Source organism: Rana temporaria, chromosome 2 (assembly GCF_905171775.1).
Source record: "Rana temporaria chromosome 2, aRanTem1.1, whole genome shotgun sequence".
Classification (NCBI taxonomy): Eukaryota; Metazoa; Chordata; class Amphibia; order Anura; family Ranidae; genus Rana; species Rana temporaria.
This window is the reverse complement of record NC_053490.1, coordinates 216,553,132-216,570,035: the sequence shown is the minus strand read 5'-3', so window position 1 is coordinate 216,570,035 and position 16,904 is coordinate 216,553,132. Positions and strand designations below refer to the sequence as shown.

The 16,904-nt window shown below is 45.0% G+C and overlaps 1 protein-coding gene across 1 annotated transcript in view; it reads left to right on the top strand.

Moving 5' to 3' along the window:
• LOC120928261 (interleukin 18 receptor accessory protein) overlaps positions 1 to 16,904 on the top strand; it is a 116,095-nt gene that overhangs the window by 49,927 nt on the left and 49,264 nt on the right. Inside the window, exon 2 of the mRNA XM_040339364.1 lies at positions 13,015 to 13,282. Within this exon, the coding sequence (XP_040195298.1) occupies positions 13,015 to 13,282 (268 nt within the window). The remainder of the gene's footprint in view (positions 1 to 13,014; positions 13,283 to 16,904) is intronic.

Genomic DNA, 16,904 nt, shown 5'->3' with positions numbered 1-16,904 from the left:
GCAAGCAGCAAAACTGTCTGGATAAAGGGGGCCTTGAGAGGTAAGGAAGTCCTCCTCTTCCTCCCTCTGTTCTGCCTCAAGGGATCTGTCCATTATTCCACGCAGCGTGTGCTCCAACATGTGAATAAGAGGGACAGTCTCACTGATGCATGCACTGTCACTGCTCACCATCCTCGTGGCCTCCTCAAATGGTGACAGGACAGTGCATGCATCCCTGATCATGGCCCACTGGCGTGGGGAAAAAAAGCAAGCTCCCCTGACCCAGTTCTGCTGCCATATTGGCACAGATACTCATTGATGGCCCTCTGCTGCGTGTGCAGAAGCTGCAGCATGGTCAATGTAGAGTTCCACCTGGTGGGCATGTCACAGATTAGGCGGTTCTTGGGCAGGTTGTATTTCCTTTGGAGGTCTGCCAGCCCAGCACTGGCATTATATGACCGTCGGAAATGCACACAGACTTTCCTGGCCTGCTTCAGCACATCCTGTAAGCCCGGGTACCTGCCCAAGAACCGCTGCACCTCCAAATTAAGGACATGAGCAAAACAAGGCACATGGGTCAGTTGTCCCTGTCGCGGAGAGGAGGTTGGTGCTATTATCGCAAACCACCATTCCTGGCTTAAGCTGGCGTGGCGTCAACCACCTCTGAGCCTGCCCCTGCAGAGCTGACAGAACCTCTGGCCCAGTGTGGCTCCTGTCCCCCAAGCACACCAACTCAAGCACCGCATGACATCTCTTTGCCTGTGTACCTGCGTAGCCCCTTGAACGCCTACGGAGCACCGCTGGTTCCGAGGACACATCAGCACAGAAAGAGGCCACAGAGGAAGACGAAGGGGAGGGGGTGGAGGAGAGAGGTGTGTCACAACCAGTAGTAGCATTTTGGAGGCGTGGTGATGGAAAAATCTCCAACACTACTGTACCTTGTCCTGCGTCCCTCCCAGCTGCCAGCAGAGTCACCCAATGTGCCGTGAAAGATAGGTAATGTCCCTGTCCATGCCTGCTGGACCATGAGTCAGCGGTAATATGCACCTTACCACTGACCGCCCTGTCCAGCAAGGCATGGACATTGCCTTCCACATGGCGGAAGAGAGCCAGAATCGCCTTCAGTGAGAAAAAGTGGCGTTTGGGAACTTGCCACTGAGGTACCGCACATTCCACAAACTCACGGAAGGGGGCAGAATCTACCAACTGAAAAGGCAGCAGTTGAAGTGCTAGCAATTTAGCTAAGCTAGCATTCAACCGCTGGGCATGTGGATGGCTGGGAGAGAACTTCTTTCGGCGCTGCAGCAGCTGGGGCAGGTAAATTTGCCTGGTACAATCTGCCATCGGTGTACCGATAGTAGATTGCCCGCATGTACTGGGCTGTGACACACCTAATTCTACACCTTCAGTCCTATCAGTGCAGGCTTTAGAGAGGACTGAGGGTATAGTGGGGTGGGAGATCCCAGCTGATGAGGGGAAAGGGGAGGTCCGCTTTGTTCTTTGGTGTGGGTCTTTGAGGTACGCTTGCCAACGAAATGCATGGGAGGTCGACATATGTCTGGTCAAGCATGTGGTGCCCAAGCGGGTGATGTCTTGAGACATATGTTGCAAATAGCAGCGGTGCGATCTGATGCACTCGTCTCAAAAAAGGCCCACACCAAAGACTTTTTGGAATAACGCTGAGACACAGCAGCGCCCTGCACATGCGTAGCTCTGCTTTGTGATGCAGTCGGTGTGCTGCCCTTAAGCTGGCCCCTGGAGGGCATCCTGCCTCGTTGGGGATGTGCCTCCTCCTCCTCCTCTCTCCTATCAGGCACCTACATAGAGTCAGTGACCTCATCATCTCCTCCCTGCTCATCACTGTAGAAAACCTGGCAGTATGCTGCAGCTGGGGGAACTTGACTGCCAGATTGCTGTCCTTCTTGGGCACCCCCTGTCTCTGGGCTCAGGTTACTGCATTCCTCTAGCTGTGTACCATCATCAGAGCATTCAAAACCCTGCACATCCTCATGCAGCATGTACCCAACACTGTGGTCAAACAGTTCGGGGGACTCCTCAGGAGGACATGGTGGGGCTAGGGAAGGAGTGACTGATGCCATTGAGCAGAGGGAAGAGGACGCCTTGGCAGCTGATTTGCCAGACAAAGTACCCTGAGCCTGGGTGAGAGAGGATAAGGAGGATGAGGACGGCTTGGTCATCCACTCTACCAAGTCTTCGGCATGTTGCGGCTCAACACGGCCAGCTGCCGAAGATGAGCGTGTCCAACGGCCACGTGCTGATGAGGATGCACCATGTCCACGACCAGCACTGTTGCCTCTAGACGCAGAGCCTGCTTGCCCTTGTGACTCTCTGCCTCTCCTTGTTGTCCTTCCAGACATACTAATGGCCTGCAGAGGACAAAGGCCAGACACACACCTCGTAGCGTTAGGTGCAGACTGCAGAGGACACGGGCAGTACACAACAAGTAGCTTTAGGTGCAAACTGCAGAGGACAAAGGCAGTACACACTACGTAGCTTTAGGTGCAATCTGCAGAGGACATGGGCAGTACACACCAAGTAGCTTTAGGTGCAAACTGCAGAGGACAAAAGCAGTACACACACCAAATAGCTTTATGGTGCACACTGCAGAGGACATAGGCAGTACACACTACGTAGCTTTAGGTGCAAACTGCAGAGGACACGGGCAGTACACACCAAGTAACTTTAGGTGCAATCTGCAAAGGACAAAGGCAGTACACACACTACGTAACTTTAGGTGCAAACTGCAGAGGACACAGGCAGTACACACCACGTAGCTTTAGGTGCAAACTGCAGAGGACACGGGCAGTACACACCAAGTAGTTTAGGTGCAAACTGCAGAAGACAAAGGCAGTACACACCACGTAGCTTTATGGTGCACACTGCAGAGGACACAGGCAGTACACACTACGTAGCTTTAGGTGCAAACTGCAGAGGACACGGGCAGTACACACCAAGTAGCTTTAGGTGCAATCTGCAGAGGACAAAGGCAGTACACACTACGTAGCTTTAGGTGCAATCTGCAGAGGACATGGGCAGTACACACCAATTAGCTTTAGGTGCAAACTGTAGAGGACACAGCCAGTACACACCACGTAGCTTTAGGTGCAAACTGCAGAGGACACGGGCAGTACACACCAAGTAGCTTTAGGTGCAAACTGCAGAGGACAAAGGCAGTACACACTACGTAGCTTTAGGTGCAATCTGCAGAGGACATGGGCAGTACACACCAATTAGCTTTAGGTGCAAACTGTAGAGGACACAGCCAGTACACACCACGTAGCTTTAGGTGCAAACTGCAGAGGACACAGGCAGTACACACCAAGTAGCTTTAGGTGCAAACTGCAGAGGACAAAGGCAGTACACACTACGTAGCTTTAGGTGCAATCTGCAGAGGACACGGGCAGTACACACCAAATAGCTTTAGGTGCAAACTGCAGAGGACAAAGGCAGTACACACTACGTAGCTTTAGGTGCAATCTGCAGAGGACACGGGCAGTACACACCAAGTAGCTTTAGGTGCAACCTGCAGAGGACAAAAGCAGTACACACTACGTAGCTTTAGGTACAATCTGCAGAGGACACGGGCAGTACACACCAAGTAGCTTTAGGTGCAAACTGCAGAGGACAAAGGCAGTACACACTACGTAGCTTTAGGTGCAATCTGCAGAGGACACAGGCAGTACACACCAAGTAGCTTTAGGTGCAAACTGTAGAGGACATGGGCAGTACACACCAAGTAGCTTTAGGTGCAAACTGCAGAGGACAAAGGCAGTACACACTACGTAGCTTTAGGTGCAATCTGCAGAGGACACAGGCAGTACACACCAAGTAGCTTTAGGTGCAAACTGCAGAGGACACGGGAAGTACACACTACGTAGCTTTAGGTGCAATCTGCAGAGGACAAAGGCAGTACACACCAAGTAGCTTTAGGTGCAAACTGCAGAGGACAAAGGCAGTACACACTACGTAGCTTTAGGTGCAATCTGCAGAGGACATGGGCAGTACACACCAAGTAGCTTTAGGTGCAAACTGCAGAGGACAAAGGCAGTACACACTACGTAGCTTTAGGTGCAATCTGCAGAGGACACGGGCAGTACACATCAAGTAGCTTTAGGTGCAAACTGTAGAGGACACAGGCAGTACACACCAAGTAGCTTTAGGTGCAAACTGTAGAGGACACGGGCAGTACACACCACGTAGCTTTAGGTGCAAACTGCAGAGGAAACGGGCAGTACACACCAAGTAGCTTTAGGTGCAAACTGCAGAGGACAAAGGCAGTACACACTACGTAGCTTTAGGTGCAATCTGCAGAGGACACGGGCAGTACACACCAAGTAGCTTTAGGTGCAAACTGTAGAGGACAAAGGCAGTACACACACCACGTAGCTTTGTGGTGCACACTGCAGAGGACACAGGCAGTACACACTACGTAGCTTTAGGTGCAAACTGCAGAGGACATGGGCAGTGCACACCAAGAAGCTTTAGGTGCAAACTATAGAGGACAAAGGCAGAACACACACCACGTAGCTTTATGGTGCACACTGCAGAGGAGACAGGCAGTACACACTACGTAGCTTTAAGTGCAAACTGCAGAGGACACGGGCAGTACACACCAAGTAGCTTTAGGTGCAAACTGCAGAGGACAAAGGCAGTACACACACCACGTAGCTTTATGGTGAAAACTGCAGGGGACACAGGCAGTACACACTACGTAGCTTTAGGTGCAAACTGCAGAGGACACGGCAGTACACACCAAGTAGCTTTAGGCGCAAACTACAGAGGACAAAGGCAGTACACACACCATGTAGCTTTATGATGCACACTGCAGAGGACACAGACAATACACCACGTGAGAATACTGCAGCTAGCACAATCACCTGCCTGCCAGTAAATTAGGAAGAGCTGATCTAGCTAAACTATACAGTGTATAAATATATGTACAACACCTGGGATGCATATATACCCTCTACACCAGTGGTTCTTAACCTTGTTGGACGTACTGAACCCCACCAGTTTCATATGCGCATTCACCGAACCCTTCTTAATTGGAAAAATAAAATATGATTTTGTGTGTGATGGGCACAGTGGCTGCATGTGATGGGCACAGTGGCGACAATTGATGGCACCGAGGCTGCATGTGATGGCATAGTGCGGCTGCAATTTATATATATATATATTTTTTTTTGCTAGTCAGAGAAGGCTCATTTAAAATAACACAAAAACTTTTTTTTTTATCTGCCATTTTATATTAATAAAGTGCTGGTCACCTCACATCAGTCAGCCTCCTTCCCTCCCCCCCAATCCAGCCATTTAATTATATGCTCTTAACAGGTTCCACTTACTTTTAAACAAGTTCAGTAGTCTTTTTTAGCACACTGTCTGCTAGGTTCAAATTCCACTAGTCAGGCAGGCTCCTCGAGACTAGTCCTTGCCACTCTAGCTCGTCACAGGCAGCGCCGACACACAGCTCTCTGTGCAGCGCTCCGAGTCCCCCCCTTCCGGCCGTGAATGGAGTGACGTCACGCCGCTGGAAGGGAACAAGAGACTCCTTCATAGGGGGAGTAAACAGGCTGCGCCCTCCCTCCTATACGAAATGGTATCGCCCAGGGCACCCGTTCGCCCCTGCCTTGTACCGGTGGTCCTGTGTGACCTCCGCCGAACCCCCGAGACTCACTTACCGAACCCCTGGGGTTCGATCGAACCCAGGTTAAGAACCACTGCTCTACACAGTGAAACTTTAACTGACTAGCCTGCCTGCTCTATCCACCTAGAAAAAATGACACTCTCTCTCTCTCTGTCTCTAAACACCGCCGCAACACACTACACAAGGCCGACCTGCAGGCGGCCTTTTATAGTGTGGGGCGCGTACTAAACCCCCTGAACCATAATTGGCCAAAGCCACCCTGGCTTTGGCCAATTATGGCTCTCCGTTTTTTGCGCGCTGTGATTGGCCAAGCATGCAGGTCATAGTGCATGCTTGGTCAATCATCAGCCAGCAATGCACTGCGATGCCGCAGTGAATTATGGGCCGTGACACGCCACTTGAATTTGGTGCGAACGGCCCGTAACATTCGTAATTCGACGAACGGTCGAACATACGATGTTCGAGTCGATCATGGGTTCGACTGGAACACGAAGCTCATCCCTAATCACCAACAATATAAAGACTATGGCCTGGATTCACAAATACTTACGCCAACGTTCTAATGATACGCCGCATAAGTCCACGGATGCGCCGTCGTATCTATGAGCCTAATTCACAGTGCAAGATACGCTTGAAATTTTGGCTTCCTACGGCCGACGTAAGTCTCCTACGCCGTTGTATCTTGGGTGCATATTTACGCTGGCCGCTAGGGGCACTTCCATTGATTTACGCGGTTGAATATGTAAATGAGCAAGATACGCCGATTCACGAATGTACTTGCGCCCATCGCAGTAAGCTACACCGTTTACGTAAGGCGTACGTCCAGCATAAAGATAAAACACCTCTATAGGTGGTGCAACCCATGCAAAGTTATGGACGACGGAACAGCCGTCGTATTTTACGTTGTTTATGTGAGGCCCGGTACACACGGGCAAACATGTACTATGAAACCGGTCCGTCGGACCGTTTTCACCGCACATGCCTGCCAGAGGGCTTCTGTACGATGGTTGTACTAACCATCGTACAGAAGTCCGCGCGTAAACAATACGCGGGCGTGTCCGCGTCGTCGCCGCGACGATGACGCAGCGATGTGGGCGGGCCTGCCATTTAAAGGCTTCCACGCATGCGTCAAAGTCATTCGACGCATGCGAGGGACGGCGGGCGCTCGGACATGTACGGTAGGTCTGTACTGACGACCGTACATGTCCGAGCGGGCAGGATTCCAGCGGACGGTTTTAAAACACGTCCAGGAATATTTGTCTGCTGGGAAAAGGCCCGGCGGGCAAATGTTTGCTGGAATTCGGCCCGCTCGCGCCTACACACGACCGAACATGTATGCTGAAACTGGCCCGCGGACCAGTTTCAGCATACATGTTTGGTCGTGTGTACGGGGCCTAGGTCGTACGTGAATGGGGCTGGGCGTAGGTTACGTTCACGTCGAACGCATTGAGCCGTCGTATCTTAGGGAGTATATGCGACATGATTCTGAACATGTGCGCACATTCGCCGTTCGTTCGGGAATTTATTTACATGGGGTCACGACTAATTTTAATACAACACGCCCACTACCTTCCTAATTTGAATTAGGCGTGCTTACGCCGGACCATTTACGCTACTCCGACGTAACTTAGGGAGCAAGTGCTTTGTGAATACTGGTCTTGCCTCTCTATGTTATGTCGGCGTAGCGCATATGAGCTGCGCTACGCCCGCTCAAATATACGCCGCTCTACCTGAATCCAGCTAAATATATTAGTATTTATAAGAAGAAGAAAGCTCAGCAAGAAATTAACAACTATTTTCTGGAGATCTAGCTGCTGCATTCCTTAAAGCGGTGGTTCCGCGGGATATCTTTTTTTTTTTTTTGTCTAATCCACAGCACTTACCTTTAATCCCGCACTAACAGGGTGTCCCGCTCGTTAAGCCGTCCTATGCGCTTTATTTCTTTAAATTATATTTTTGATCCCGAGGCGATGGACGTTTCCATCTTACCTGTGGGCATAGTGAAGCCGACAGGGTCTTCTTCCGGGAGAGGGTGAATGCTGGCCTCCCAGCATTCACCGCTCGATCCCGCGCATGTGCAGTGTTGACGGCGAGCGTCGCCGTCAACACTGCATGGTTGCCATAACAACGGCCAGCGTAAGAAGTTCACGCCCCGTTGTGCCGACCTCTAGCTAAGAGATGTCGCGCGAATACAGCAGAGCGCGTCGACAGGAGTTGCCAAATCGGAGTGACAGGATGGGGGAGAGAGGACTAACACGCCCATCCCCGCGGGGGATAATGATTGACAGATGTAAACATCGAGCTGCAAACGGGTAAGGAGCGCTCCAAAAAAAATAAAAAAAATCGTCTGGTCATTGTTTTTGCAGAGCAGTTGAATTGATTGTATGTTGTAAAACAGGGTGAACCACCGCTTTAAAGTGATACTAAACACACACTGAAGAAGAGTTACTAAAATTGGTGCACACAGAATCCAGTGCAGCTGTGCATGGTAGCCAATCAGCTTCTAACTTCAGCTTGTTTAATTAGGCTTTGACAATAAAACATGGAAGCTCATTGGTTTCCTTGTAGATCTGTACCAAATTTTGCACACTTCACATTTAGTAAATCTCCAGCACTGTTTCGTTTACATTGTCCCTTCTCTTTCTGTATATACTGTAGATGGTGTAATTGTAATTATTTAATAATAAAAAAATTGAAGTACCTTTTTCCTAATCGATATACATCTGTCACATGACGCAGCTCTTTCTCAGCCTGTCTGCAGACAAGCATAAGCAGGAGGAGCTTTTAGACCTCTACGATTTGACAAGTTCAAAAAACAGCCTTTGGAAAACAGAGTAAAAATAAACAATTTTAATCAATAAACTGTTTTAAATTGTCATTCATATATATATTTGAAATCAAAGCTGTGTCACGCCCCTCCATCCCGTATCTTAGAATAACAGGGAGGTGAAGCATCCATCAATCGAGATGTAATATCCCATCACAGTTGTATTTAGCTGGTTAGTGGGCATGGAGGAGAAGGGAGGGTGTGGGCTGTCATTTACCACTCTGTATACGCCCACATGTGTGACTCTATAGTAATATGGGCTGCTTAGATATAATAGGGAGGAAATGCTCAGCATAGAAATACACTGAAAACGGAGCATGTGCAGAGCTGCCACCCCAGCTGTAAAATTCCTAGCTGAATTGGGGACATGAACAGAAGGTGGAGATAGAGAGCAGTAATATCAACCAGGTTTTTGGCAGAATACAGAAAACAAATCTCATAGTGACTGAGTATGAACACCATGTAATGCCTCATACACACGATAAGAATTTTTGGAAGAAAGATGGAAAAAGTCAGACTGACTTTTTTCAGCGGAAATTCTGACCGTGTTCATGCTCCATCGGAGTAATTCCATCGGAAATTCCGATTAATTCCATCGGAGTTTACATAGAGAACATGTTCTCTTTTCCTCCGATGGAATTCTGTTGGAGTTCCGATGTGGGGGGCATAATACAGGGCATAATACAGCATTTATTGATAGTTTTTTATGATGTCAGTTTAGTGACACTTTATGACAAAAAAATAAATTGAAGCTGATTGGCTTCAAGCTGCACCAGGTTTTGCACTTTTTAGATTTAGTAAATCAACTGCTGGGCTGCTTAGATGTGATACGTAGGAAATGCTCAGCAATAGAAAACTCACTGGAAACTGAGCATGTGCCGGAGCTGCCAACACTGCTCTGCAAAATCCTTAGCTGCATTGGGGACATGGGCAGAAGGTGGGGAAGAAAACATGAAATATGAACAGCGTGCAATACAGCATTTATTGACAGTTTTTTTTTATGATGTGGGTTTAGTGACACTTTAATAAATGGCCTGCAAGTAAAATATTACTTTTGGGTGTACTGACACTTTAATTGGATTCTGACGTTTTCTTACTCATAGGTAAATTTTGCAAAGTGGAAGGAAGTATTTCTAGTTTGTGGTGAAGTATCAGTTCTTCGGCAGGATAAGTCAACTCTTACTGAAAGCAACAGGCTAAACTTTTTTCTGTGTGCTGTTTGAATACAACAAGAACGTGCTGGATGAAAGAAGATGAACAGCAATGTGTTCTTCATGCTGGCTTTTATTTTGTCCTTCATAAGCTGCAATATTATGACAGAGGTTACAGGCAAGATTTTTTATTTTACTAAATACGTTGTGCAACTACATGAAATGCCTTGATGTTAACAATCTAAAGCAGCATCTAATTGCAACTCAAAATTTCCAGCTTTCGATTTGATAAATTACTGGTTCATTGCAAAATATACTGTACTTTTAAACCTTATTGATGCCATTTTATTTGTATTGGTCTAAAATTTGCTTGCTGTTACATATTTTTTCCTTCATGATGTTTATGTATTTAAAAGTTACTTAATTGTGCTAACTTCATCACTGAGGTGACCTTTATTGTTGTATCTTTATATTCTCTTTTCTAATTAAAAATTAAACAATTTGTATATACTATTGTTTCAGTTTTGGGTACCACAACAGTCCTACTATCATTGGTGATCAAGGTTACTGTTAGGAGTAGTCCTTGATTTATCTCCTTTCCCCATGTTTTCAAATGTTTATGTATAACATTTTTTTTAGTGCTGAATAAAGTAGACAAGGGTTAATACCCCTTTTTTTCTGTCTGTGTCTCGTTGGAGAGACTTCCCTTCACTTTTTGTTCTAGAGACACAACCAGAAGTGAAGAGAAGGTAATACCCTTCTTAGACAGTTGTCACTAGAGTAGGTATTTCCTTTGGAAGATTTACCTACACCTCTTGTTGTGGTGAAAACTCGAAACTTTTTAATTTCCTATCACTTTCTGTGTCAGTAAGAATGGTCACTAGAACAATTTGATGTGTGTGGACCTCTCTGGCCAGCCTTTCCTATGCTATCCAAAACAAAAAAAATAGTTTTGACTATGACAGCCCTTTATGCATTTACCGAACTTGTCACAAGAGAAATACTTTAGCTGCCATAGTCAAATTGCTTAAATGCAATCTGTCTGGCATTTCAGGACAAAAAGTCCCATAAACTCACAGGACAATGAAAGTGGCTTAAGCTGGTCATACATGGGTAGAAAATTAACAAAATAAAAGTGTGTTGCACTACAGTGTGTGATATTAAAAAATAATGAAAAACAATTATAAATAAGTAAACAGTCCAGAAAAATCAGTCTCTCAAGTGGACCATAACGCTCAAGTGGCAAACTCCACAATTTAACTGTGGATAAGGTTATCTAATCCCTTCACCAAGTGAACACACCACCACCACAATAGGTTGGACCCATACCAGAGAGCCTGGACCCTTTATTATGAAGGGTCAAACAGGCTTGATGAATACGTCCCAGTAGGGGTCATCAGCAGGAGACATTAGGAACAGCTCCAGAGCATCCAGGGGACTCCACCCAAACGACTATCATGTAGTCAGATTCAAATAAAACACAAAAAAGCTGTATAGTGTAAAACCTCTTAAGGGTTGCAAGCAATTTAAAGTATTGCAAACGTATCCATAGTAAAAACAGCATTGCATGATAAAAAAAAGGAAGGTGTCAGCCACAGAACATCCAAACTTGTAAAATTTGCGATAGCAGGAACATACAGCTCAGCCCGACCAGTTTCATAGACAAAAGGACTTCTTCCGGGGCATCTAGGGGACTTATTATTTGGGTGGAGTCCCCTGGATACTCAGGAGCTGTTTGTGACGTGGTTTCTTTGTACATCCCCTGCTGATGACCCCTACCGGGACATATTCATCAAGCTTGTTTGACCCTTCATAATAAAGGGTCCAGGCTCTCTGCTAAGGCCCCGTACACACGTCCGAGGAACTCGACGTGCCAAACACATCGAGTTCCTCGTCGAGTTCTGTGTGGAGCCGCCGAGGATCTCGGCGGGCCAACTTTCCTCATTGAACAACGAGGAAATAGAGAACATGTTCTCTATTTGGCCAGACGAGTTCCTCGTCGGCTTCCTCGGTGAAAACTGTACACACGACCGAGTTTCTCGGCAGAATCCAGCTCCGATCGAGTTTCTGGCTGAATTCTGCCGAGAAACTCGGTCGTGTGTACGGGGCCTGAGAGTCCAACCGATTGTGGTGCTGGCGTGTTCACTTGGTGAAGTGATTGGATAACCTTATCCATAGTTTACCATTTGACCATTATTGTCCATTTGAGAGACTGCTTTTTCTGGACTGTATTTATTTATAATTGTGTTTCATTATTGTTTAATATCAATCCCTGTAACGCAACACGCCTTTAAATTGTTTCTTGTTTTTTGGTGGTAATATCTCACATTTGCTGCTTTTTGTTACATTGAATAATCTTTTCACATGTGCAGTATTATTTTTCTATTTATTTTAGAAAATAGATTGAAACGTGAATGCAATAACGCCATCATTGTTTCAATAATTATCAACATACTTTCAATCGCTAACATCATAAAATGTACATTTTTCACCAATCGATTAAACAATTGGGCTTACATTTTAACACGTGCATGTGCTATAGATTTTTTTTAACTGTTTTTGATCGATTCCACTACTAATGTTTAGATAATTAATTGTTTAGGCTCAGAAAATCTAAAATGACGGTTACACTTTTTGCATTCTGTAATTGAAAATTAGCCCACTAACATTTCAAAAGCCGAATGATCGAGCGTAATGAACACTTTTTCAAACAATTTACTATCCCTGTATGGCCAGCTGTAGAAATCATGTTCCCTGCTGTGACAGTGTATGTAAGAATCCAGATTTTAAGGTAATGAACTATGCTTGACCGAAAAATTTCTGTATACTACCATTGCCTGTTCTGGGCAATTGTTCTGGGCATTTTACAATAACTTCCAACCACAAGATAAAAAAAAAATGTTTTTGAAAGTCTTTACACAACAAATTATTGGTGTTATTATGTGAATGTGTTTTTACATTTAGGCTCCATGCACACTAGCTCCTAGAAGTTGTTATTAGCATGTTTTCCTGCTTCTAAATGCTAAATAGTGTTATTCTATGTGTCAATACACACTACATTGGGCTATTAGCTTTTCTGAGCTTCAGCATCTAGGAGAAGAAAGAAACATGTTTTTGTAGAGATTTTTGGAGTGTTTTTTTCAGCAGAAAGCTGAACGCTTCCAAATGCTCCTAACCACTTTTTTTTACTAATAAAATGCTAATGCACCTAAATGCTACTACAAGCCGACACAAAAATGCTATTATCAGCTTTTTTCATCAAGCATTCATCCAGCATTTTTTCGAGCATTTTTTGCGCTTTTAAAAAAAATGCTAGTGTGCATGGAGCCTTAAAGGAATAATTGTGTAGCTATGTTCCTAATTGGTGTTTTTTTCACTTGAAATACCTTTAGAATTCCACCCAAACTGCTCAGACAGAGAACCAGATTACAGATATCAAGTTTTTGCTGAGGAAAATGTGTTCTTTCAATGCCCTGTTATATCATCTTACAATGGAAATGAAAAACCATCTAATAAAGAGAGAACCCAATGGTTTTCACAAACATCTGATGGAAACATTCAAAAAATGATTAATGTCAAAGACTTAAAGGCTACAAAGTCTGCAATTTTGCTATGGTTTTCACCAGCAGAAATGAGACACTCTGGAACCTACTTCTGCAAGTAAGTAATTCATCAGAAATAACATATATAGCGATACCCCCTCAGGGGCCGCTGGTTGTTTTGGGATCGGCGTATTAAGTTACCTCTAATCGTTGTCTAGGGTGATGGCAGTGAGTAGAGCAGTGAACGAATGTCCAATCAGCGAAGTAGATTTTCTGAATGCTTTATTTCACGGCCCAACGTGACCAACATCAACATGAGATAGGACAGGAAAGGTTGATGAAGTAAAGAACTTTGCGGTATCAGGCCTGGATGAGAAAAGAGCAGTCCTGCTCTTTGTGGTAGTAGATATAGTTCGTCGCCACTCCAGTCGGAGTGGGTGAAGTGCCCCCGGACAGAATCCTGCCACGAGCCTGGCAGCCGAAGTGTCACTTTAATGCCGCGTACACACCATCGTTTTCTGCGATGGAAAAATGCAACGCTTTATGTGCTTTAAAAAAACGTCATTTTTCAAACTTCAATTTGAACAACGACGTAGCATACACACCATCGCTTTTTCACAACGCTCTAGCACAGCGCAGTTCCGTCAATCACGCACGACGTCACTATAAAGGGTCGTTTCCATGCGGAAGACGGCCTCTTTTGCTGATATCGTGTTGCTGCGTGTTAGTAAAAGTTTGGTGAGATACGATTCGTGATTTTCAGTGACTGTGCTTTAAATTTCGTTTTCTGTCGTACAGTTTGTCTATTTGTTGTCGGATCTGTGATACAGTGCTTGTACTAAGGACGTATTTGTTTAGGCATTACGTTTGGTGTGCACGGTGCTGTTTAGCAGGTCGTTCTTCAAAGGCCATTCTTTACTTCAGGGCGTAATTTTTAGTCTGATCTGATTTGACGACCGTTTTCTAGCCATGTTGCGGGTACGAACTCGTCGCCGAGATCGTGCTGTGCTTGTTGTTAGGATGTGTGCTGCATCCCAGCGACGGTCCATGAACAGGGTGAGGAGGAGGTTGTGGACCAAGAACTGGTTGCTATGCAGGGACCAGTTCTCTCATATGCCTCTGCTGCGGGAGATCCGAGAAAATAACCCTGATGATTTCAGGAATTTTCTTAGGATGTCTGACCCCGTATTTCAGCAGCTTTTGGCTTTGGTGTCGCCATATATCACCAGGCAGGACACCGTTATGCGGGAAGCCATCACTACTGAGCAGAGGCTAGTTGCTACGTTGCGCTACCTTGCAACAGGGAGAAGTCTGCAGGACTTGAAGTTCTCGACGGGCATCTCCCCCCAGGCTCTGGGCCTCATAATCCCTGAGACCTGTTCGGCCATCATTCAGGTTCTTCAGGAGGACTATGTTAAGGTAAGTGGTGTTCTTTCAATGGTCAAACTAATTCCCAAAAAAAAAACAAAAAAAAAACTTTTCTAATATGCTCAGAATGCTCACTTTGTCTCTATGTATGCTGTTCTACACAATTAGTAAAGCCCTACATGTTTATTTAATTTAGCCAACCTGTCCATCATTCTATGTTGTGGGCAAACCCACCTAGCATAGTCCCTATATTCCCGTTTATTTGTGGCCTCCATTGTAGTGCTGCATTTTGTGTGTCCCTATATCCCCGTTTATTTGTGGCCTCCATTGTAGTGCTGCATTTTGTGTGTCCCTATATCCCCGTTTATTTGTGGCCTCCATTGTAGTGCTGCATTTTGTGTGTCCCTATATCCCCGTTTATTTGTGGCCTCCATTGTAGTGCTGCATTTTGTGTGTCCCTATATCCCCGTTTATTTGTGGCCTCCATTGTAGTGCTGCATTTTGTGTGTCCCTATATCCCCGTTTATTTGTGGCCTCCATTGTCCAAACCCCCCCCCCCCCCTAGATTTTTGAAATACATACTAATAATTATTTTTCTTATTTAGATATTTTTTGGGGGGTTGTTTCTCATCTCATCTTGAGCCCCACTCCCCCTAAATATATTTTTTCAACATCAGAGGGGGGTGATTAATATGCTTAATTGTTCACATGTTTTTTTTTAATACTAACCTTTTTTGTTGAATTGTTGGTGGGATCCCTTGTAATTTTAGCTATATTCTGTTTAAAATCTTTGTTCTAATGTTTTTTATTTTTTCTTTCTATCCAGTTCCCCACCACGCCACAGGAATGGCAGACTGTGGCAGCGGACTTCTCCCAGCGTTGGAACTTTCCGAACTGTGGAGGAGCCATTGATGGCAAGCACATCCGCATTGTGCCCCCACCCCATAGTGGATCCCATTTCTTCAATTACAAGGGGTTCCACAGCGTTGTTTTGATGGCGGTGGTCTCTGCAAATTACGAGTTTTTGTACGTGGATGTTGGGAAAAATGGCCGGATGTCGGACGGCGGTGTCTTTGCGGAGACGGAGTTCGCACAACGGCTTCGGTTGGAGGACCTAGGATTGCCACCTGCGGAGGAGAACGAAGAGGGTCTGCCCTTCGTGTTTGTAGCAGATGAGGCTTTTGGTTTGGGTCCCCACCTCATGAGGCCATTTCCCCAACGCACCCTCACCCCTGAGAGGAGGGTTTTTAATTATCGGCTGGCCAGGGCAAGACGTGTGGTAGAGAATGCCTTTGGAATCATGGCCAGCCGATTCAGATTGTTTTTAACAGCAATAAACATGGCGGAATACAAGTGGAATTATATTATACTATCTTGTTGCATTTTGCACAATTTTTTGAAAAGAAATTCTCAAACGTACCTGACGGTATTGCCTGATGAGGCTGATCTTGTGGCTCCGGAGCCGGGACATCAGGCTAGCCATAGAGGCTTGGCCCCCCAAACCGCACGTGCAGTGCGTCAATCCTATGTGGACTATTTTATGGGGAGGGGGGCCATTGCAATGCCTGATCTTGTTTAAAAAAAAAAATTTTCTTTTTGTTTGATGAAACAGTGTTTATTTGTTTGATTTTAGTTATTTGTAAGTTTTGGGGGGTAATGTTTCTTTTTCGTAGGTTCTCATCCAGCCATGTGTTTGGGATGTAATAAATTCCCATGAGTGTTAAATCTTAATAACTCTACAAATATGCCTGAGTAATTGAATGAGTCTGCATTGATACCAATAACTACACACAAATTGTTTGGAGTCCAAAATGTTATTTATTTGTTACTTTTTTAGTTTTGATTAGTACAACAAATCCATATTTTTATTTTTTTGGTCTTTTTTGATTATTACAAAATATAATTTTTTTTTTGGTCTTTTTTGATTATTACAAAATATAATATATATTTTTTTATTTTTGGTCTTTTTTGATTATTAGAAAATATAATTTTTTTTTTTTCTTTTTTGGGTCTTTTTTGATTATTTCAAAATATAATATATTTTATTTATTTTTTTGGTCTTTTTTGATTATTACAAAATATAATTTTTTTTTTTTTTTTTTTTTTTTTTTTTTAATTCAAGGAAAAAAGAAAATACACCAAAAATTAAACCCTCCCCAAAACATTAATAAAATTTTTAAGCTGCCGTTCCAGCGTCTTTGCTTTGTGACGTATTTCACGGCAGGCCAGACGTATGTCCTCAACTTGGGCCCTGCAGGTGAGAACCTCGCCGATGAGGAGCTGGGCACTATACGTGTCCAGTCCCTGACCAGCCCGATTTCCTCCTGAAATGTGGAACCAAAACATGTGTTAAAAGATTGTATGCCTATATC